Source organism: Phaethon aethereus (genome assembly GCF_964289735.1).
Source record: "Phaethon aethereus genome assembly, chromosome: 12".
Taxonomy (NCBI): domain Eukaryota; kingdom Metazoa; phylum Chordata; class Aves; order Phaethontiformes; family Phaethontidae; genus Phaethon; species Phaethon aethereus.
Window position 1 is genome coordinate 11,003,390 of NC_138588.1, and position 24,382 is coordinate 11,027,771.

The 24,382-nt window shown below is 38.9% G+C and overlaps 1 protein-coding gene across 1 annotated transcript; it reads left to right on the forward strand.

Annotated features, from left to right (window-relative positions):
• Nucleotides 1-7,730: 7,730 nt before the first annotated feature.
• Nucleotides 7,731-24,066, forward strand: BTBD1 (BTB domain containing 1; the record flags this gene model as incomplete). Its single annotated transcript, XM_082005428.1, has 8 exons — nt 7,731-8,211; nt 14,610-14,766; nt 15,673-15,778; nt 17,384-17,581; nt 17,844-18,036; nt 18,593-18,680; nt 22,832-22,978; nt 23,908-24,066. Exons 1-8 carry the CDS (start codon nt 7,820-7,822, stop codon nt 24,064-24,066), a joined length of 1,440 nt encoding a protein of 479 aa, XP_081861554.1. The 5' UTR covers nt 7,731-7,819.
• Nucleotides 24,067-24,382: the final 316 nt, after the last annotated feature.

The window sequence follows — 24,382 nt, forward strand, 5'->3', positions numbered from 1 at the left end:
CAAACAGCAGTGAAAACCACTATTCCTAGAAGCTACTGAGCATTTAAATCCAGGACATTTGCAAGAGAGAATGATCATCCTGTGCTGCTGAGGGAAAAACAGCAAATGCATTTCTAGCATGCCAGGCAAGCTCTTTCTGGTAGCGATCAGGAAGTATTACCACTGTTGTAAAAGCACCCCTCTGCAATAACGTGCACAAGTCCGATTCCCTCGTGTTGAAGTGATACAAAGGAGGACTGCTAAGGTGGCTGAGGAAACAGGGCACCTGTCCGGCAGGAAGAGGCTGAAGGGCTTGGCATACGGGTGCTCTCTGTAAATACTTGGGGAGTTAACACCAGGGAGAGGAAAGACTACTTTAATTTGAAGGACAAAGCTGTGAAGAAACTTTAACTAGTTTTTTGGAAACATATTTTTAGCTATGAGCAGTAAAGAGTCTTCTAAGTCTCTTACAATAAGTCTTTTTTTTTAAAAAAAACCCAGTTTTAAGACTTCATTTGATAAGTTTAAGCAATAGACTAATTGATATGATTGCAAGAAAGGAACTTGATGACCCAGAACATATCTATGTCCTATAGATTATATATAAAGTCTTCCATAGCTATTTCAAGTGAGAAAGGTCTAGAATCTGGCCATAGGTATATGAATGGGTTAAACCATGCCAAATCAAACTATCTGGTAAAAACATGATGCAACTCCTAAAAGTAATTTAGTCCAGCCAAGTGTCAAAATAGCCATTGGATGAGTCAGGGCTAAATTTACCACCTCCAAATGCCTACCTTTCAATGCACAGCCGGTTTACTTCTCAAGCTTTCAAATGTATAGGCTGCTTATTTGTATGCAGCTGCCACAGTGCAGTCTCAAGATTCATGTCTCAAACTTCGCTGCCTAGTTCCTATGTCCGTAAAGTCAAATGCTACATGGGAAACTTCTTCCTTACCACTCTGCCAGCGTATTCCAGCACTGGTTTCCACCGGGCTTGTTAATCAAGTCCTATTTCAGCTGCTCAGTAGAAACTGTTCAGGGCACATCATGTGGTAGGCACCTGTACAGGGTGCATTGTTTGAGCCTACTGTGTTGAGATTTATCAACTTTCAATTAAATAAATAATTATAATCAATTGGTAGCAGAAAAGACCCCTGAAATGGGATGTTTTAAGTGTTTGCTCAAAAGGGAATGTTTTTTCCTTTCATTTTCATCTCTCACCCTGTGAAAGAAGCACTAGTGAGCCTTCCAGCTCCATCGCTCCTTTCCATTTCCTGACCGAGGAGGTCCCCAAGTCCACCCATGATCGTGTTGAACGTGTGGATTCTGGTATTTCATGCTTTCCACATCAGAAATCTTTATTTCTAATAGCTACACCTCCTTCTAATTCCAACTTTCCTTCTCTGTGCCAAAATACCCTGGCTTGTACTTCAGCCTTTATAGAGAAAATAACACCCCCAGCATTCTTGTTGACTTTATTTATATAGTTGACACCAATTCTAGAACAGCAATATAAAAATGAAGGTACGAATCAGGCGTATAATTTCTAATTGAATTGTTACATGGAAGCAGTGTTGATAAGCTGCTGTCACCAAAATAAGTGTAACCTCTCAGCTTCCTGTCACATACTCAATTATATCAATTTCTTGGTGCTGCAAAAGCATTTTTTCTTTCTTTTTCCTAAATTTTATAACATCATCATGAGGCATGTGGATGCCATCACTTGTAGAAAACCACACAGCTATTTAACTATTTAGCAGCATTAGATGTCAGGGTAAGATTGAAAAGCACATATATCCTACGTAAACTGCAGCAAAGATTAGGATAGCAAAATGGAGCAATAAAAACATGAAAATTAAGACTCCTTCCCATGCAGAAATTGTCAGAGGATCGTATTTATTGACAACATGTGATTCCTAGAGTTCTGATCTTACATTTCATCTGAAAGACAGTCCTTTTGGCAGCACGGTGTCAAAACTGATGGTCCTTCACCACGCTGTAACATTCCTGTGTCAGAAACTATGTGATTTCTGTCTAAATGGTCATTTTTAAATAGGTAGCCCAGCTCTCTCTCATATCACAAGTATCATCAGCCTTATCCCACATGACAGATTCCTCACTGGGAATCCTGACCACAGCAACAAACCAGACCCACTTGCGTGGCCACTTGACTGGCAATACTCGACTCACAAGCAGTATGCTTGGGCCAGTGCTTGTCAGCTTCTCGGTTACACCACTACTGGATCAATAATCGGTATTTACAATATGGAAAATGTTTCTCTTCAGTCTCTCTACTAAATGGCAGCAGATCAGTCTTGATGTCAGGACTAAGAAGGCATTTGTAAGCATGCCAGCAAAAGAATACTGTGGAGGACATAAAAATGCTCATTTATTAATGTTCAGCTTCAAAGAAGACGACTAACTGTCCATTAGGTCTTTGTGTCTACTTTTAGTCTGGGAAATAGCTCTTATCTTTAATAACAGCCTGTTATCATGACAAATCATAAGGTTTAACATTATATTAAGATATAGCTGATTTGATTTTAAATCAAAGAAATTACATTAATCTATGCAAATATAGGTAGTTGAACCTTAAGCAAGCACATGAAGACCAATGCAAGGATTAAGAGACACTATTTATAGCTCATGGAAGCATTGCTCATGTGTTCACATATGGCTCTGCCAAGCAGCAAGCTTTCATGGCATTATGATGCCAGCTACAAAATACCACCCTGTACAAAACAACTTGTGTCATTCATTTCTTTTGAACTAAGCTGATACATTCTTGACCATGTACTTCCTGTATTTGCAAATGAATTTTTAAGGCAGGAGAAGTCAGTAACCAGTAGTCCAGATAAAGATGGATTAAAAGGAGAATTAAAAGAAGAATTAAAAGCTTCACATTTGGCACTTTTGTTAATTTGTTAATTTGCTGAGGGAGTGACTTAGAGCACACGTGACTGCAACCCTCCAACAGCTTTAAAGCCACCCTATTCTATTTCCCAATTTCTTGCTAGTTGAGGGCATAAGACCTAATAAATGATGCTGTATTGTAAATCACAGGCTGCATGGTGCCCCAGAGGCAATGTACCATAGTTCATCCGGTAGGCACTGGGGGTCAGGAGGCCATGTGCTACTGTTGTGCTGAGGATGTGGGGGATTCTTCAGCAGCAATCACAGCATATAGTGTCCATCCTACTTACAAAATTGAATATCGTACCTCAAAAATGGAGCTGCTTTTTGCTCTACAGCCTGTCCACCAACGAATAATCTTAAGCGGGAAAGAGACCTGTCAGAGTAAAATTAGTAGGCAATATAGTAACAGGGAGCATGTCAATTGTACTATCTGACTTAAACTGTAGACGGCAAGAGTGTGGCTTCTCAGTAAGAAACTTGTTCATCGTGTGGAAATTGAAATGCTAGCTAAACACCCTGGTAGAAATGGAGGAAATGCGTGCTCTGTCTGGAACCCTGCTGTGCCTCAACACATTTAGCAGGGATTGAAAAGTAAATAGCCTCACAAAATAGTCACTGCTCAATCATAAGGATATGCTGGTAATAACTAATAAAAGAATTTCCCCTCCTTTGCTTCTCCAGCTATGCAGTAACGGAACTTCTTTAATTATTTAAAAACGGTGTCAAAGTACAAGACTTTCCATAGAGCGCGCCATGTCAGTATTTGAAATTATATGTAAAATAGGTATGTGGTGAGTAGAATCTTCTAAGACTTAATTAATTTGTTTTGGTTTGTAATTACTTTCAGATAAAAGATGTGAAGAATGTTGCTGTTGCCATTTGTTGTATATTTTTGAAATACATAAATGTGCAGAATAAAAAATTAAAGAGCTACCTCCACAGCTGGAGTGATTAAAAATATCTATGTGATGTTTGTATCAGTTGTACACATCTCTAAGTTAGGATTCTGAAAATTTTCACAGAAATATTTTGATTAGCAGGAACATTTATGGCAACAGTGTACTGTAAGCAATAATTACAATAAATTAACAGAAACCAATGTAGAAATTATGAATATTATCACTAAAATTCAGAAAAGTATATCAATATAATCAAGGGCACAAAATATATAAAGAACTTAGTAGTCCAAGACAACTAATCAGCACATCTGAAAATGCTCAATAAAGGGCTTGCATGCAAGAATTTCTTGTAAAAATGATAAGGCAAAGAATTATGGATTAAAAAAATTCTGAGAAAATTGCATACTTATTATAGTCAGGTTTAGATTACAGTTGAATTTATAACAGAGAAAATACCAATTGCTCTTATTTTGTCTTTTTTTATCAACATTATATAGGTACTTTACAAGAAAAAAACATAATCCCTGCCCTTCAGTGTTCCTCAAATCTAAGACGCTGAATTTGTTTTCTGTGCATGCATGGATCCAGTGCTCCAAAAACTGCAAGGTTACACAACCGCCAGAGCTCCCATCACAACAGTACAGGTTAATGCTAACCAGAGAGAAGAAAACAATAATAATAACAATAAAAAGCCCAAGGAGAGAACAGTCATATTAATATTAAATCTATTATTATACAATAATAATTAGAAAACATTGTTATTTAAAATTTACACATTTGAATAACTGTTATGCTACTAGCAATCCAGTCACGGGAATGGTAATACGCATGCCTGTCATTCACGGCAATGGCACAGATCAGATGTAGGGGATTTTAATAATCTAACTGTGCATGGAAAGGAAAAGATGTCATTAAATGGCCCCAACCAGGAAGCTTAATCAGAAACAAGTCTGTGATTTACTCTGAATTATTCTCTTCCCTCCTGAAGCAGAGAAGGGATGCTAACCGCTTACGAGAACAATTGCTAAGCACTGTAAAACTACGTGCCAGCTGAAAAACTCTGATCATAACAACAAACAGCTCTGTAGAACATACACAAAGCTGAGTTCATGTGGGGAAAAGAAGGAAAGGGAGGAGAATTTAAATAATTTCAGGAACAAATGATTGAAAACAATACGCTTTGTAACCCAAACCTTTTCGAAGGCTCTCACAGAACTGTCCCCGTTACACTGGCAGGGGAGGCCAGGGCTGCTGGGCATGCATTCCTCTGGGACTGCCCTGGCATCACACCTATCTCAGAAATCCCTGCAGTTTGACCAGGGCATTCTCTGGTTCTTCCTCGGTATATGTAAACCCACTCTGTCCTCGCTCTCCCTGCAGACGGGTAAAGGAACTTCAAAACTTGGAGAGTTCTTCCTTCATGAATTTCCACGGCAAAAGGCACCAGGTCAGCATGAGCTTGCTCAGGCCTTTACGTAGACCTTGAAAGTGAGTTGCTCAAAAGCGTAGACACTCCCTGACCTTCGGTTTGCTGGCTAGTGATCAGGACAACCTTCACAGCTATATAATATAATACTGTTGAACTTTTGTCTGCTGCCCTTGATTTGTAGCCTTTCTGTTATAGGAGATCAAACAAAAAGTTCTTCTTGGGCTGATTTGCACTGCTTAAGTTATATAAATATTTTTCTCTATATTAATTTCTGCTATATTTCCTAGACAAAAACTGAGCATATTAAGAAAGAAAACAGCGGGATGGCACTTCAGTGACATTCATGTGTAGCTCCTTTTGGGAAAAGCATTGTGTTATTATTTCTGATCTGGACTGGTGAATATAATCCCATGACATCACATCTAAAAATGGCTCTGATCCACCTACTGATAATGCCAAAGAAAAACTAGTTGATTTTTTTTTAAGAAGGAAGCTGGCACAAAGATTACAAGGTGAAACAAATGTCTAAGGCTCATTGTCTACATGCAGAAAAGCCCAGTTTCAGAAGGAAATCTGTTAATATTTTCTTAGCTCTTCCTTCCAAAACTGTTTAAATTGGTGCATTTGGCTTTTAGCTGATCAGATCTGATGGGCATCCAGGTTGCATTTCTCCTTTTCTTTGTCTCCTTTCCTTTGTCTCCTTTCCTGTTTTTCTCTTTTTTTTTTTTTTTTTAGACTTTTGACTTCTTTAATCTTATTTTTATTTGTTTCTTCCCCCTCATTTTCTCTCTCACAACTTTCTTTCTCAACTCATCTCATAGGTCTTTCCCATTTTTCCATCTTGCACAGCTTAGCTTCAGGGATGAGAAATCAACCATAAGAGACAGTCTGACATACTCTATCTGCTGCAGCCGCTCTCCTTTTAGTTCTTTGGCATGCCTTTCCCTCTTTTTTCCTTAACACTCTTCCATCCTTGTTAACTTCCTCTAGTGTGTTAATGACAACATGTTCACTTTTTACAAACACGGTGCTCAATAAGCAGAGCAGTCCTGTCTGTTGGCTCTTAGCTGACAGACTAACCTGTGAGTGAACACAGAAAGGTAAAAGCAGGGAGACAGCAATGAAGGAAACTCTCATTAATATCCAGATCATCCCATGACTGAAAAAAACCCACCCTGGAAAACTGCTTATTTGTGTCCATGGTCTCACCGTTTGCCTCATGATTTTTTCCATCTCTATCCCTAGGCTATCTGGGCTTCTCCTGGTTTTCCTTCTTTGCCCACCTTGGGACAAGAAAAGCACAAAAGTGATTCTTTCTTCTCAGTCAGCAGTATGACTTTGTTTTTAAATATAGCCTCTGTGCAAAGCTACTTGCTGCTTTCTGGTTGGTCTTCTTGTACCCTTACCCACTATCGTTTGCCCCACTGAAATTGCTTCTGTCTTAAGGTTCTCTCAAACTTGTTCTGCAAAATGGAGCACATTTGCTTGGTCTCAGTTTTGTCCTAATTATAAACCTAAATGCAGAGTGGTGACATACTCTTATTCCTCTTTTAGCCACATGCTTCCATAAATGCTGACAAGTCAAGAGCTATGATAAATAGCTTTCAGCTCCATGACTTAAATTGCTGCTGTATTTACAGCAAAAGTCCAGTAGACGGCAAAATGATCCACCTTCTTTTTCAACTTGACCGTGCCTGGTTTGACAGGACTGTGAAAACGCAAACACGCCTTTTTTTCTTTCCCCTTTCTTTCCCAAAAGCCGCCAAGACAGTACACTAAGAATGATCCTATTTTCGCTTGCCAGAATTTGCCAAATTAATTCACCACCCTACAGTCCCTGGTCCTTACATTTACATACAGGACGTTACATTTGATGGTGTCGTGTTAACCCCGTTAAGCCTCGTTAAGCCTCTCTGCTACATTCGCTGTTGCTAGTTTTGCTTTGTGTTTTCTCCTCAGAAGATTAAAACATGAAATGTCGAGACACATTGCAAATGGATTTCTTTTGTGTAAGAACTGTAAGGTATACATGCCGACAGTCATTAATGTTTCAACATTGTTTCAGAAATCGTTAAAATAGGCGATATTTTGCTTGTTATCGTAAAGTATCAGGTATTACAAAAATGAATTTGCATTTCATGTGCCTAAACAGAACAGCTGCAGGATTTATTCATTCCCACATGTAACGACATAAATTTTCGTGACTGTCGCAGTGCGCTGTGCTTTGCAGGTCTGGCTTTTCCCTCTCGCGGCTCCCGATGCGCCTTGCCAGCGCACACGCGGGTACCAGACGCCTTTATAAAACCAACAAGTGACACAGATCCAAACCACGGCCTAGGGGACCCGGCCGACGCCTCCAAGGCCGCGCTCCTCTCCCGGCGGTCTCCCGCCCGCGCTTCCCCGCGGCCGCCGGCGCGGCTCTTGGGGCAGGGCGGACGGGCAGCAACGTCTCCGCCGCCCAACTCGCGAGCCTGCGCGAGGCAGAGGCGCATGCGCGGCGCAGGGGCGGTGAGCGGCTGACGTCGGGGCGCGCGGCGGAGGTTCGCGTGCTGCCGGCGGACGGGGCGGCCCGGCCCGGTGCCTCAGGGTGGCGATGGCGGCTGCCGGCGGCGGCTCGGGTGCGCCCGTGGAGACGCCCGCTGCCATCGCCGCCGCTACCGCCGCCGCGGAGGCCGGCGCGGTGCTGCAGCGGGAGCCGCTGTACAACTGGCAGGCCACCAAAGGCTCGCTGCGGGAGCGCTTCGCCTTCCTCTTCTCCAACGAGCTCCTCAGCGACGTGCACTTCGTGGTGGGCAAGGGCAGCCCCCGCGGCGGGGGCGGGGGGGCGCCCCCCGGGCCCGGCCAGCAGCGCATCCCCGCCCACCGCTTCGTCCTGGCGGCCGGCAGCGCCGTCTTCGACGCGATGTTTAACGGCGGCATGGCCACAACCTCGGCCGAGATCGAGCTGCCCGACGTGGAGCCCGCTGCCTTCCTGGCGCTCCTGAGGTCAGGCCGGCGCGGAGGCGGGCGGCCGTGGGCACGGTGGGGGCTCCTGGGCAGGGGGCACGGCGCAGCGGGGCGGGGGGCGGCCTCTCCTCCCGCTGGCATCGCCCGCCGGGCCGGGCTGGGGGGCCCCGCTCGGCCGCGGGTGTAGTTTCCTCGCTCAGCGGCCCCTCCTGGCCCCTGTCCCCAAAGAGCCCGTCCTTTCCCTCGGGCGCCCGTGTCCGTGGAGGGAGGCGCAGAGAAAACGCAAGGTCAAACCGCCCCGCGAGCACATTTTGCTGCCTTCTTGCTCTTTCCCCTGCATCCTTCTCCCAAGAGAAGGGCAGCTAATTGTCCATTCAGAAAAGTACTTAGCTAGTGGTGGGTGTCTGGTTTCATTTCGTTTGTGGGTTTTTTTAAGTAAGATGATGGGAATTAGTCGTTTCTCTGGGTATTGCAACTATCCATCCACTTCCTAATAATGGCTAAGAAGGGACAGAGGCTATTGTACGAAGCTTTTACTTTAATTTGATACTTGAAAATTTTATTCATCTTACTGCTCACTTCTCTTTTTCGGCGGTGGTAATAGTTGTATCTTTTTACCAGAGTTATACCCATTGTACTTACACTTATTTCAGATACTTTTGGGTGGAGAGTGAACATGCAGCAGAAGGCAGTAACTGGTTTTTACACACAAACCACCCAAGTGAGACCATGAGTGCAGTGATGGCAAAAAGTATGTAAAATGTGTTAGCGAATTCTAAATTTGGGCTGAATAGGATCTGCTACTTCTTATGCTCACAAAACTGATGAGTTTGTTTACCTTTTCTTTTTACTCAGTGTAGTGGTAAATAAATTTTATGATGTTCATAGAAACAATTACTGATAGTTTCTTTGTGCATCAGGCTGTGATGTTGTAATATGACTAAACTGCTTAATCTTAACGTTTTCCTCAAAGAAACTCCTCTGCTAGGCAAAACCTCTATAAAATATATGAAACAGATTTCTGTAATGGACATTTGGGAAACATGTAATATTATTGCCTGGAAATAAATATGTAGTGTCTCAAAGCTTTCTGTAAGGGGAAAAGCTCCAAAGTCTGAGCAGCTTTCTCTTTGTTTTGAGGCCTAACAGAGAGGAACAGTGAGAAGTCACCTAGTCCTTTCGGTAATCATGGACACAGGAGTTGCTGTAACTGATTTAGGAGGAAAAAACCCAAACCAACCAAACCACTATGCAGCAGCAATGTCTTCCTCCTGTTAGCAAATGAACTGTATTGTGTGGATTCTTAGCAAAGAGGGAGTGGCAAGGTGAACAGTTTGTGTAGCAGAGTGCGAGGTAATGGGAAGTATCTTTCAAGCAAAATGGTTTCAAAGGTTAGAAGTAAATGAATATGCACATGTATGTGTTGGTCTGTATGTATGTGGAAAAAACACTGGACAGTGAAAAGTGGATATAATGAGAGAAGTTTGTCTGGATAAAAATATAAACATAGAAACAGGAGAGTTCTAAGTGAAGGTAAGAAGGATAGTATTCGAAAACTATATAAGTGAATGAAGAGATGTTGTTGGAAGCAAACAAAAGCCATCTTGTGTTGGTAGAGCTGCTAGTACGTAATGGCCAGGGGACTTATGTAAGTAAATTTATTATACTTGTAGCTTGTCTAAATATCACCAGATTGATGAACTGTTGAAACATCTCAGGTTTGATGTCTTCTTTGGTATGAAATACATGGCACCTTTTTAGGGTATTCTTCCATATTATTTTTTGAGCTTATATTGGAATAAATATAAAATGCAACAATCTTAAAAACATACCTAAGGAGGACTTCGTTGATACAGAGCAGTATTGGACTTCTTCCATGCTGCATACTGTTTTTAAAGTATACCAACTGTAAGACAACCTGTTTTTTTTCCTGGTGTTGGCCAGGAGACAAGAATTACACCTTGCACTGTTGGCCTCTTTTATCTGTCATTAGTAAATTGGTGAGATAATGATGTTTGCCTTTTACAGTACCTTTCTTTAATCTTTGCAAAGACCAATTTGAGGTGTATTGGCTAGAAATTAAGTTGGAATCTTGAATACACATAGCAAATGAACATCAAGGTAAAGGAAACGTTGAAGTGATACAAAAACTTATAGGGATAATTTACTAATTGTTTAATGTTCCACAGCTAGTTTCCATTTTATTTACTCATGTGGTTTGTTAGGTCCTATGTGTAGTTGGTATGTTTCATAAAGATCTACTGACAAATGCTACTTGTACATTAAAACAAAAGGAAAAGATTTTTTTAATGAACATTTTTCCTATTCTCTTGAAAAATTAATCCCATCTGTATCTGTCCAGTCAGACTGAGTGTCATTTCCCTGTTCTATGATGTAAACTTCCATAAGTGTTAGTGTTTTGTCACAAAATAGATGGTATTCCAAGAATTATGTTTATGGGGAAGAAAAAAGTAGTTAGAAATTGAACAATTTAAGCATCTGGTAGTCACCCAAGTTAATGCGATGCCTTTTTCTTTTGGATATATTTGTACACAATTTAAAATTGCCTACTGTTGCTACCTTTTTCTGATAGGGGCCTCTAAAATAATAAATCTGTAGAGTTAAAGTATTTAAAAATAATGAACCAAAACTTTAATTGATAGTACCACTGTAATTCCAGTAATACATTTTAGAGTTTCTTTTTTCCCTTAGAGAAAGTTGGGTAGCCCTCCTTGTCTGTGGGCTAAAATCTTAACTGTGAAGATGGGAAAAGGGGAGCCTTTTAAAATTTATGGAAAAGGGAGAGAACTTTCTTAGAAAACAATTGGCTGAGCTCAAAGGCTTAGGTGTGTGTTTTGGCTTATCATCCAGTATTCCTCTTGCCTGAAGAGTTTTCAAACATGAGCCAGAGGAGTTTTTTTTAAAAGTGGATGACTACTTCAGTAGTTTGACAGATAAATGCTTAAGAGCTGAAATAATGTCATAGTCACAAAATTTGAATCTGCTTCCCAATTAAACAGCTCTTCTTTTGTGTGTTTCTAAATGTACAAATTGAATAGCAGTGATCAAGAAAATTAAAGTTGTCTCAGTAGGATTCTGCTTTAGGGATTCATTTTGTTGTTTTTAGTAAGACTTTTTTAAAATTTTATTCGCATTTCACAGTAATTTAACTTGTCCTTTGATCATAGTATAAAGGAAAGTGACAACATGGCGCAAATTTAGCAGTCCATCTTCCAAATGTCTTTGCAGACAACTTTGGCAAGCAGTAATAGAGGGGTAATGATGACTAACTGGAAGAAGATTCCTGTGTGCTTTTAAAATGGTGGCAATATCTCAGCTATTGAGAAGATGCTAAGACTAGGGGAGAAAGAAGTGCTAACCTGAGAGTAAAGTGGCATCAAATGTATGAGAGGCTTATGTAAAATGAATGATCAAGCAGTCACTTGGAAAAATTGTTTGTTCTAGTCACTAGAAGTGTTCTTCCACTATGCACACACACACCATCCTGGAAGACAATAAAATCAGTCAATATCTAAAGAGTAGGCTATTGCTATAAGTCTTTTGAAGGGGAGGAGAGAAGGGAAGAAGGCAAAGGGGAAAGGGTAAGTGATCTTGAGCCCCTCTGAGTTAAATAGAGGAGGAACAGTGGTATAAACATAAAGGAGGTGTGCCACAAATGGAAGAGTTAACACAGAGGCAGAGCTCTTGGCACATGAGCAAAGGGATTTTTAGAGAGAAGACACACCTTAGCGTTCTTTTATGAGTAGATGAATGCATCACGACCATCCATCCGTATACTTACGGGAAATAGGATTATACAAAATCCTAGAACAATGTACTGTATTACTATTTTTTTGTAGTTTCTACAGCTACCTTTTAAGTTTGTAAATTCATACTTTTTAGTATTTGCAAAAGACTACTGTTTGGCTTTGAAAATCCCACAAAATTGTTGGCATTATCAAAAACTTGAAATATACACAAAAAACCTGACAATGTGACTTTCTTAGTGCATTTGGACACTTCTTGTCATGAGTTTTCTCAGTTTCAAAGTATGTAACTATAGCGCATGTTCTGGGACTGTGCATTGTTATGCTCTGTGGTGGTCGATGTGTAGAAAAAGATAATGAGGTCAACAGGGTGAGCTTGAGATGCTGTGTGAATTTTAGTTGTCAGAACTTTAATCACTTGAGTCCCATTAGTTTGTCGTTGATGCACTTTCAGTTGAGAGTCACTTAACATATATCTATCTATACGGCAGGGGAGGGGTTGGAGCATACAGCCTCAAGTGTGTCCTTCATGGGATGAAAAAGCATCCTGTAGCTCATAGATCTCACGTGGATGAAAAACCTGTCTGCATATGTACCGTTACCACATTTGAATTCCTGTCATTTGGCCATGTAATTGGTTTCTGATCATATGAAGAAAAAGCCTGCAAAATTCCTGGGAAAGCAAGGGTCAGAAAAGTGCGATTTGGAACTGCACCCTGATTCTTAAGAAGGTGTAGTAGAAAGTGAACCACAAACCAGATAAGCTGTTCTGGTGGGTCAGCTCAATGGCTTCAGGTTGGACACAGTTAAAGAATAAAATCAAAACCATGTTCTGAAATCAGCATTGTGAAATTTTTTTTTCTTTTAGGATTAGGTAAAACTTATAATACAGTTTGCATGGTAATGCTGCTTTTTTTACAGGCTGTTTGTGTTCAACTTTTGTGTGGTTTGGACTTCAAGCTCCTATGAAGTCATACAAGGAAAGTTAGGGCGTTTTGAAACAGATTTTTTAAAATATAAACCCAAAATCTAAACGCACTATTCCAGTTCTTTAATGAACTTCTTGTCAATTTGGTAAAGAAAACTGTACCTATGAGACATTAGTTTCTTAAAAGGAAATTTGTCAGTGATTATGACTGGCAAGTCAGCCCATCATTTTCATCAACAGGTAATAGTTCATAGCTTTCATAAATCAGTTCTAAATGAACTGTATGAAACTTTTACTGTCAAAAATATTAGCATTTAATTAAACTCATTCTTTCTAAAAGCTGTTTGATGTAAATCAAGTTTAAAGAATTAATCTAGAGCATTGTTCACATTTCCTAATTGATATGAAAGCTAGCCATTTGAATAGATTGGATTATTGTAATGGTAAATATGTACCTGTTGGTAAGTGCCAGCAAATTTAATGAAGGCCGTATTTAGTTGTGTGTTAGAAATTACTGAGAATTAGAGTTTTCTTGGAATATAAGAAATATAAACAGTGAAGAACTTTAGTTGAAACTTTAATTCTGTGTTTCTATTACTTAGATCTCCCTATGTTGCAAACAAGTTTGAGTCCATTACTTTCACAGGTTTCTTCTGTTAAATACAAACCAGTTTTTGTTACATTAAAACCCCTTCTAAACATGCCTTCTATCTCTGCTTGTTGCTTGCCATTCATTTGCAGGAGGTTCTGAACAAAAAATATTAAGAAATATAAAGCAAAGGCTTGGTCTTCATTATGGTGGTCTTCATTCCTGCATTTGCTCGTGTGCCCTTATGTTTAATCACCTTTGCTGGGGCAGAGGAGAGTGAGGTGGTTATTTGTGTACCACAAATTTGTTTTTGTATGTCACAGGCTATTTTTGATGATTATCTGAAAAACTGATGAAATGTTGCTAAGATTATTTTCAATGTCACCTGTAAGAAAAGTTATTTTTAAAAAGTCTCTTTTTCCATGCAGAACCTTAAAATAAATCTTATCTTGTCTGGTCTTGCATAACAGCTGCTCAGGAAGCAGGGTTTCTTCCTGGTTTTGGAGACTTCTATCTTTTGGTTCATGGCTTATGCTCAAATCTCAACCAATCATCTAGCCTCAAACAGTGGAGACAAGCCAGGGTGTTTTGCTATGGCAGCAATAGAAGAGTCAAGGTCATCTGCTAGAATATTACTCCCTTTCCTCTCCTCTGAACACTACAGAATGGTAACTTTGACATAAGATGTTATCACAGTGTAAGTCCTTGACACTGTTCTCCTCAGGGCAGGGAAGCTACTGTGCACTGTCAGTAAATTAAGTTCAGTAATGTAGCCATAGAGAGTTATGTATTGGTAATTTAGAAATACGGCTCTTCCTAGTGAATCAAAAGAGCATGCATTCATATGTTAAGTGATTCTGCAGCTCAGCTGTTGTTTACAGTTTGGTAGCTATGTATAACTAGTACAGCCAGATCAAGTCTTAGGGAGTAATACATATTTAAAACAAATGTATGCCATTAGGTTAACGTAATATTCTTTCTTCAACCATTTAACTAGCTTATTAATTTGTAAAAATGCTACATGATCAACTGTTGCCTGTTCACAGTGCAAATCCTTGACTTGCTTTCTAAATGCAGAGAGACAGTGATGTTGTGCTTGACTGCCCCCCTCAAGATATGTTTTTATGATCTGTATTTGTGTATTGATTTCTAGGTTTCTTTATTCAGATGAAGTTCAAATCGGTCCAGAAACAGTCATGACTACATTATACACTGCTAAAAAGTATGCAGTCCCAGCCCTGGAAGCACATTGTGTGGATTTTCTAACGAAGCACCTCCGAGCAGATAATGCCTTTATGCTGCTTACTCAAGTAGGTAAATTTAAGCTTAGATTTCATTTACTAGGAAAATCAGTGTTTGGAGGGAAATGGCTAAATATTATTTCACAGGGGTTTGCTATCACATAGTCTAATTTACGTATGAAAATGTCTTGTTGCTCAGTTAGCATTTTTATAGCCTCAGCTTCTTAGTGTGGAGGAAAGGCACTTTTTTCCTTTTCTCTTTTTTGCCTTTTTTGCCTTTTCTCTTTTTTGCCTTTTTTGCCTTTTCTCTTTTTTGCCTTTTTTGCCTTTTCTCTTTTTTGCCTTTTTTGCCTTTTCTCTTTTTTGCCTTTTTTGCCTTTTCTCTTTTTTGCCTTTTTTGCCTTTTCTCTTTTTTGCCTTTTTTGCCTTTTCTCTTTTTTGCCTTTTTTGCCTTTTCTCTTTTTTGCCTTTTTTGCCTTTTCTCTTTTTTGCCTTTTTTGCCTTTTCTCTTTTTTGCCTTTTTTGCCTTTTCTCTTTTTTGCCTTTTTTGCCTTTTCTCTTTTTTGCCTTTTTTGCCTTTTCTCTTTTTTGCCTTTTTTGCCTTTTCTCTTTAATATACAGTGGACTGGTACATTTTAAATTGAGACAATTTATTCTACAGTGTATTTGCATGAATCTCTTAATTGTTTTTGCTAAGACTCTGCTTCAGGTCACTATAGTGGATTTGATGTGCACTTTTTTTAGTTATATTGCCAAAGTGACAAACGTAAGCATGAAGGAAAACTTACATGTAGTGAATTCTCCTTAATTATGTACTCCTTTTGAGAATGTAAGTGCTCTTTAAGGTATAAACACAAGGAGTACTTAGAAACCAGTCTATTTTAATTTACATCTATACCAGAGTAAAAATACGTGCTTTTTAAGATGAGTGGTTTGTCAACTTTATGCTTAAGATTTATTTCTTTACCTTTTTAGGCTCGTTTGTTTGATGAACCTCAGCTTGCTAGTCTTTGTCTTGACACAATAGACAAAAGTACTATGGATGCAATAAGTGCAGAAGGCTTTACTGATATTGATATAGGTAAGTTACTTTGTGTTTCCTAAGCATTAAACTTCTGAAGGGAATTGTAGGGCTTGGGATGGCTTTGTTAATGGTAATCCAGGATATTTCGCCTCCTGCCTCTGAGTACGTGGAGTCCCAAGCACATCTTACCTCCTTGTCACAGTAAACTGGGGTAGCTCGCTTCCCCCCTCATCTGCACCCACCTTTGCACGGGTGCCAACATGATGGCCAGCTGCAGCTCTCAGAATTCGGACAACAACAACAGCAAGTTTGCCAATGAGCAAAACAGGACATTGCATATGTATGTTAATCAGCAGAAGTTTTACTATCCACCCCTGCAGTGCTTCCTTTGAGCTTCACTCCTGAGCAGGGTTCCACTATGTTGGGTCCTCATTTGATGAGTGTCGGTGTCCTGGGGCTCCCACCCTGGTAACACTACGCTTTCATTAAAGCCAAAGCTTTCACTTGCTGAGTGTTGTGCCTCCTCCCTGAGGGATCCACAACTGCTTTTTGTGCATAACAGGAATCATACTGTTTTGTTGCCACATGGTACCTCGCTATTCAGAGTTGCACAGATCAGGTACACTTTATGAAACCTGTTTAAAAAAATAAAATATCTAAACTGCTGGTTTCTATGTTTCATCTTTTATGAAAAGCTAGCAGTTACAAATTTGGTTAGTTACTTTCATTGTTACTATATGCACCTAAGATTTTATTCCAATTCAGCTAGACTGTGTGAGGCTGAAGGAAGGTATTCCAGCTGCTTAAAGAAATTGTAATGTCATTGTTAACTCATGTTCAGTGAGATTTGTACCTAGACTGTGAGTGTTCATCTCTACTCTTAATAAGTCCCAATCTGTTTTGACTTGACAATATGATATTTTCCATGACGGCAAATGTGCCTTGCTTAAATTCAGGGCATATAAAAATTCCAAAAGAAGACAGAAGATTCAGAATATGAAAACACAATTTTTCCAAGCTTGTGTTGTAGGATAAACTGAGAATTTTTGCAGACCTGTTACTCATAAAATGCCAGAACGAGTAAGAAATGCAGGAAAACTTGCTTTTTTAAAACATGTGAAGAGTATCTTGCCTCACATCCTGTGTTCCACCTTCAAGCTTTGTGGGTGGCAAATACGTCAATGTTTACAATCACTTTCATGTATCTTTAAACTGGTTTTGTGTGCAGCAGTGCTGCTTGTATCTATAGTTGATCCAGATTGGCAGGTGGCTACTTGGATGAGAATATGACAATGTCATTATGAATAACTTGGTTTTTTAGTAGTGTGCATTCACTGCTCGGTTGTTTCCAGTTTTGATCTTGCCCTAGCCATGGAAGTTCTTTAAGATACTGGTTGTCACTGCGTAGATTATATATAGTCACACTCTCAGGAATCAAGAAGAAAGTTCCTATGCTGTCTTCATAATGGGATTTTTTTTTTTTTGAGTCTATACGCCATTGCGAGATTTCTTTATACATAAGATAAGCCGTCTTATCGTCGATGTTTTATTATGAATGTTCTTAGTGTTTACTTGCTTAGCATTTTAAGCTTACTTAAGGTGAAAGCACTGCTACTCTTTTGGATGAAAACTGATCTAAATCTTTTAACTTTTATTCTTTAGACACATTATGTGCAGTTCTAGAAAGAGATACCCTTAGTATTCGAGAAAGTAGACTCTTTGGAGCTGTTGTTCGCTGGGCAGAAGCAGAATGTCAAAGACAGCAACTACCTGTTACATTTGGAAACAAACAAAAAGTCCTTGGAAGAGCTCTTTCCTTAATCCGTTTTCCATTAATGACTATTGAAGAGTTTGCAGCAGGTGAGTTTTGGGGTTCTTTGTCGTCCTGTTAGACCATATCTCTGCACTGTTCACTGAGTGTTTAGATGCTTAACAGTCTATTCTGGTTTTAATATCGTATTGATAAAAGTTGTGATGCACAAATGAAAGCAGAACATTCTGCAGAATACACTCTGGCTGTTGGAAAGTATTATTGTCCTCTTCACTTTGCGAATATGTGTGGTTTAAATACAACAGTTGGAGTAACTCTTAGAATCATCCTAGAAGTTGTTTCTTTTCACAGGCCCTGCTCAGTCTGGAATCTTGTCAGATCGGGAAGTAGTAAATCTCTTTCTGCATTTTACTGTCAATCCTAAACCTAAAGTAGACTATATTGACCGACCAAGATGTTGCCTTAGAGGAAAAGAATGCAGCATTAACAGGTTCCAGCAAGTGGAGAGTCGCTGGGGCTACAGTGGAACAAGTGATCGGATTAGGTATGGCTTTTGAAACTGTTTGAAGGAGAGAGAAGTGTGGGAAGAAAGGGAACGTATTACTCAACTTTGACTTTGTGGCATGAGATGCAGTAACAAACATGCTGGTTCTGTTTGGGCACTTTTGATCTTTTCCTTTTTTAAAAATAACTTGGGCTGTTGCTCACATAAAGTAGCAAAGAGCAAAGTTCAGGAGGATTGGGTGCATTCTAGAGTGATTGGTTGTTAGCTGCATATTCCTTTTTAAAATACCAAGTCTTGGTCTATTTTTTTTATTTTGGAAATATTCAAAGGAATCTGGTTATTTTTTTGTTTAGTGATACTGAATACCTTGGGGGATTAGCAAAGCTTTAACCTATAAAGCTGATACCTCATAAAGCATTTTTCTTACTATTGAAATATAAATTCAAAGTGTTACTGAAAAAAAAAAAATCATGTAATGTCATTTTCAGTTTACTTCCCTATTCTTCAGTGTGAGTCTTTTTCCTGCTTGACTGGGAATAAGGTAACATACCCATCACAGTTGTTTAAATTCCTTTCTTGGCTTGTGTCTTACCAGGTTCACAGTTAATAGAAGAATTTCCATAGTGGGATTTGGATTGTATGGATCTATTCATGGACCCACGGACTATCAAGTTAATATACAGGTACAGTATATTCTGTTTAAATAGGCTTATGCAGAAACTACACTTGTAGTGCTTGCAAAAAGTTTAGTGTATATTTGAATTGAGTAGGAGCAGTCTGGTAGGCCAGGAATCTAACCTGTGTTTTGTCCCCAGCAGTGGTCATAAGCAGATGAATAGGGAGAAGTAAGAACAATATGGAACTCTTCTCCCTTTCTGCTGTATTCTCCTGTCCTTCAGTCATTTTCACTATAGGTGTTTCCTGACACCAATTTAGTTTCTCTATTTAGTAGCTCCTGGTGAATTTTTCTTCAGGACACCTGTCTGGTCTAACCTTGAATTCCCGTAAGCTTTCTACAGAGGAATTTCATAGTTTTGTGACTTGTTCAGTTGTACAGAAAGCCTGTCCTTCAATAAAGTTTCTAGTAATTCAGGAAAGAGATCTTGGATTTGTCATCAACAGCTCTCTGAAATCAGTGACACAACATGTAGTGACTGCTAAAAAAGCCCAGTGTGTCATCAGGAAGGTACTTAAAACAAGGTAAAAGATGACATTGTGCTGCTGTGTGAAAGCCAGGTATGGCCACGTCTTGAGTATTGTGTGCAGTTCCCAATATTACACAGTAGAATTAAAAGGTAGAGAAAAGGGTAATTAAAATGATCAAGGGGATAGAGCTGCTGCTTTATGAAGGGAAACCAAAAAGGCTAGGACTCTTCAGTTTGTAGCGGAGAAGGCTATGGGGAGGTGTGAGCAATGCTCCTAAAAGCATGAGGGCAATGGAGAAGGTACATGCAGAACTGCTTGTTAGTCACCAAATCTCAGAATATTAGAACTAGGAGGCTCTTACTGATACTAGCAGAAGATCAAAACAGGTAAGAGTATTTTTCAATGCGGAGGATACTGAACATACTGCCACAAGAAGCAGATACTGTGTTTTGAATTTGGTGGTATTTGAAATATGTTCATTCATCAGTAGCAGATCCATTAGAACATTCCAGAAGGAACAGAAGGGGCATGTGCACTGTAGAACCCCAACTAGAACAGTTGTGGATGCTGGGGGAGCAGACAGCAGAGCCCAGACTTGTGTGCTCAGCAACATCCTCTCTTGCCGCTGTTGGAGCATATTGCACCATTTGTCTGACCTGATTGGGTATTTATTACATTCTTAGCTCGCCTGGTACGCACATTGAGGCTTAGAGGCTAGTCCTTCCCAAGAGCTTTTTTGAAAGATGGACATCTTATTTGCTACTGATTCAATCTTTGGCAGAAGGTTGTATGTTACTTTTATCATAACTTCTGTAAAGTTATTTCAATTTTAGGTTTGCTGAAAACATTGTCCCACTATGGGACTCTCTCTGTTTTCTTCTACTGGTAAATTATTTATTTCTATTGCTGTTCTCCAGGCTTCTACGTGAAAACCTTATCCTGCTGCTACTCGTTTTATATCTTCATGCTGTTCAGCCCACCAGGGAGTCTATAGGGCTTTTTGCTATTGCTGTGTTGAAAGAATGATTTAACACTGGTTTTGATGCTTTCAGAAAGCTGTTCCTAAACCTTCTTTTGGCCTGCTTAATTGTATTTGTTACATTTTATTTGAACCTTTCTATTTTGATGTGAATATAACTACATATATCTATAAGATGCCCTTTTCTGTTTCTTTGTTTCTAGTAATAGCCTTTTACTGATCAGCCATGCCAGCTTTTTCCACCTTTTCTAAAACCTTTCCTAATAGGTGATATGTACTGATACTGTACTTGGGTATGTGATGTCCTTCAGTAGTCCGCATGCTTCTTATAAGGATTTGATTTTCTTAAGTGCTTCTTTTGAACAAGCTTCCACATTTTTCTGTTTTTGAAATTTAGCACAGCTGTGGTGGATTTGCTTTTGTTGTTCATGTGGGAGTGTTGACTCTAAGTATATTATGGACACTGTTGGATATTGTTTCCATTATGAAATTTTGAATCTGATCCTGCTCATCACTCAGTACCAAATCAAGGGTTGCGTTTCTTCCTACTGAGCAATCGGTTAGCAAGCTCATGGAATGGTCAGTGATAGCATCTAAAAATGTCACCCCTGCTTCATGTCCTGATATGACACTCGCCAGGTCTGAGTGGGTAATTGAAGACACCACTAAAATTGTATTTTCTGCTCTTGTAGCCAGTTTGATTTCTCTTGGCATGTTGTGGTCAGGATTGTCTTCTAGTAATAATTGATCCAGCACTGTATTTTTTGCTTTTTAAGTATGAAATTTCAGTTCCTTTGAATTCTCTTATTGAGATTTGTTTTGATTTGATTCTAAGCTTTCTAAAAAGGTACTAGCATTCTGTGACTGGCACGGTTTTACTCTGCTGTGTACTTCATAACCTGGTACTGTCACATCACACTGATTTACTAGGTGTGTGGGAAATCTTGTGAAAGAAAGAATCTGTGACTTCATTTAGGGACAGAAATGCCATTGTCCCTATCTTATTTCATAGACTTCTAGACATGTGCTGGAACTGTTTTGGTTCATTTCTTGGCATGCCATTTAAATGACAGTTTATTTGTCTTCTGTTTCCTGTTTGATTACCATTCTCTGACCATCCTGTACTTAAGGATAGGAATTTTATGTCTGTCTCTTAAGAAAAAAATGTTGTGCCCTTCCTCTTATGATGTTCCAAAGAAAATGCATTTAAACTTTCCTCAGTTTAAAAGGTCACTCGCAAATTCCTCGATTTGAAGTGCCATCATCAGTTTGGTTTTCTCAAACTGTACCTCTGTACATGAGTAGCCCGGTGCACTAGGTTGGATCTTTAGAACAGAAGAGTTGGTACTGAGGACCTAGTGGCTAGACTATACGTATTTAGGGATTTTTACTTTGCATTAACTCCTTTGATCATCTCTGATAAATTCCTGTTAGCAGATTTGGTGTGCTCCCTCAGCATGTTTCCTGGATTTATTTAATCTGAAAAGAACTTAGTTCTTGCATGGCAAACCAAAGCATATTAAGTGGGAATGATCAAGAGATTCAGTTGAAAAACATGCTCCTGATTCAAACTAAGAAAGGCTAATGTACCTTTATGGTTCAGATGAAGGCCATCCATTGTATGCATGTTCTCTTTTTTCTAGAAGCATTCCCAGTTCCTGATGAATCTGAAACTTTCTTGTCACAATCTTTTCAGACAGGTGTTTGTCCTGTGTCTCTACCTTTCTTCTTGGACCTGCATCAGTACTAGCAGAGCTTCATAGAGTTAAACATTTAATACTTGTCAAAATAGCGATAACGTATATTGCAAATATATCTTCTGTGTGAAAGGGGCTTATGACTTCAGCATTATAATTAATATTCCTATTGATTGTAGCTGGGGAAAAAAATTAGAGCACATTTTCCCTAGAATAGGGCTTCATCTCATTTGTGCAATATTAAAAATTATATGGCAATTTAATAATAAAATATTAAAATTTACAGAATTTTTGTTAGTGCAATAATGAGAAGTGTTCATGTTACTCTAAAGCTCTGATAATCCAACTTCTGCAAGAAGTGTTCGGCAGCGTGGATCAGGATTACTACCCAAAATGAGAAGTGATGTATCTGCTACTACTACATCTTAGTGATTCCTATTCACTGCTAAAATTGAAGGCAAATAAAAAATACGTAGTCTGAGTGCAATTTTTATACTGAATCTAGAATAGAAATAAAATGTATAAAACATAGCAGCGCAAGTTCCTGTTTTCCTTTAAGAATGTATCACTGACTGCTTACATTATCTGTGAAAACTTGTTTTCTAAATTAGCCACCGCCAGCAAATGTGCTTCCCTCATGTGGGCTGTGTGGGTGTACGAAGATCAGCAAATCTAAGTACAGGATTATATGTAGTATATGAAGGTCAGAAGCTGAAATTGTAAGAGCTATTCTTCATCTCCCAAGCAAAGACTATAACCTGGTTGGAGCAGTGTTGAATCTAGCCTACAGACTGGACAGTTTGTGTAAAACTCGCAAGCCATCATTCGGCACACTGCTGGGTCAACCCTAATGGGAACAGGAAATTACACCTACTTTCCAGTTCTGAGATTGCATTATACTTGCGATTAAATTGGGTGGAGTAGGCAAGTGTTTGCTTGTAATATTCTAATACACATACAATAAGAATCTTTCTTGTAAACCTAAAAATACTATTTTAATGTTTTTATACAGATAATTGATTATGAAAAGAATCAAACACTAGGACAAAATGATACTGGATTTAGTTGTGATGGAACAGCCAGTACCTTCAGAGTTATGTTCAAAGAACCTATAGAGATTTTGCCAACGGTTTGCTACACAGCTTGTGCAACGTTGAAAGTAAGAATGCCTAACAGTACAGAAGAAAATGTTATTTTGATGCAAGAATTGTTCTTTTATCTGTCTTCTGATGGGAAAGTGTCTTCTGGGTCTTGTTTTACTTAAGCTCTTTATTTTTACTTAATTTACTTTAAGTTTAGTGCTAAAAAAGGCCATAATTAACTCCACTGTAACTTTTAAGACTGCTACCTCTCTTCTGCGCCATAGCACAGAATTCATAACTGGATCCTTTGTACCTTCCCACTTTCTGGCTCAATATAAGAGTTAGAATGAGTCCTAATGGAAGTCAATGGTTCTGTGTGGGCAAAAGCACTGTTGAGAATATTTAAATAGGGCAGCTCTCCATGAAAATTTAAGTTTGATGTCTTTTTATCAAGGATATTCTAACCACTAGCTAGAGTCAAGAAAATGGAAACTTTTTTTTTATCACTCTTTATATACTAGTGTTGAAGTACAGGAAAGCATTATTTGTTCTAGGAAAGTCTCCCCTTAATGTTCTGTAAAAATGCATTGATTCAATGTTCTCTTAAAAATGTCTTTAATATTCTTTTAAATATAACTCCCTATACAGAAATCCAAGTTGAGTGGGTTGGAAGAAAAACGTTGCACATTAAAAGAAGCTGAGGCAGGGAACTAAGTGAGAATATAGACAACCTGCATGACAAAGAGAAATACTAGAAAATATTTATTCATTACTAATTGAATAAAATCAAGTGGTTTAAGTCTGCTGTCAGAGAAACTTCTTTTTGTTATTTAGACATAAGGCACTTGCTTCCGTTGTCTGTGATTTTGTATATAATTTACATGATGTGGGTACAGAAATTTTATACTACTAAAACTACCTAAGTTAGTAGTGCTTGAACTTGAACATTTTACGGGTCTTGCTGCCAACTTCCATTCAGTTGCTAATCTCTTCTGATGTTTTTCAGGGTCCTGATTCCCACTATGGAACAAAAGGTTTGAAGAAAGTGATCCACGAATCTCCTACTGCTAGCAAAACATGCTTTGTCTTTTATAGTTCACCAGGTAACAACAATGGTACATCAATAGAAGATGGACAGATACCAGAAATAATTTTTTATACATAATTTCACACGATCATCTCAAATGTGTCAGTGTATCAGTGGACTTCAGCTCACTATTGGCAGCAGTTAAAAATTCTGTGAAATTACATGAATGTGTAAAAACAAAACTTACTTGTTTGAGAGGTACTAGAAAAGCGATTTTTCTCTGCATTGTTATTGGCAGAAAGTAATTTAGCTTCTCCTCTTAGCAAAATGTCAAGTGGAATAAGTACTCTGTATATTGAAAAGATTGGTTTAAATACTATCTTGTGATTAATTGCTTTGTATTTTCACCCCTTCATTTCTCATGTAGTAAAATTCATTTTTTGAACTGGAAAAT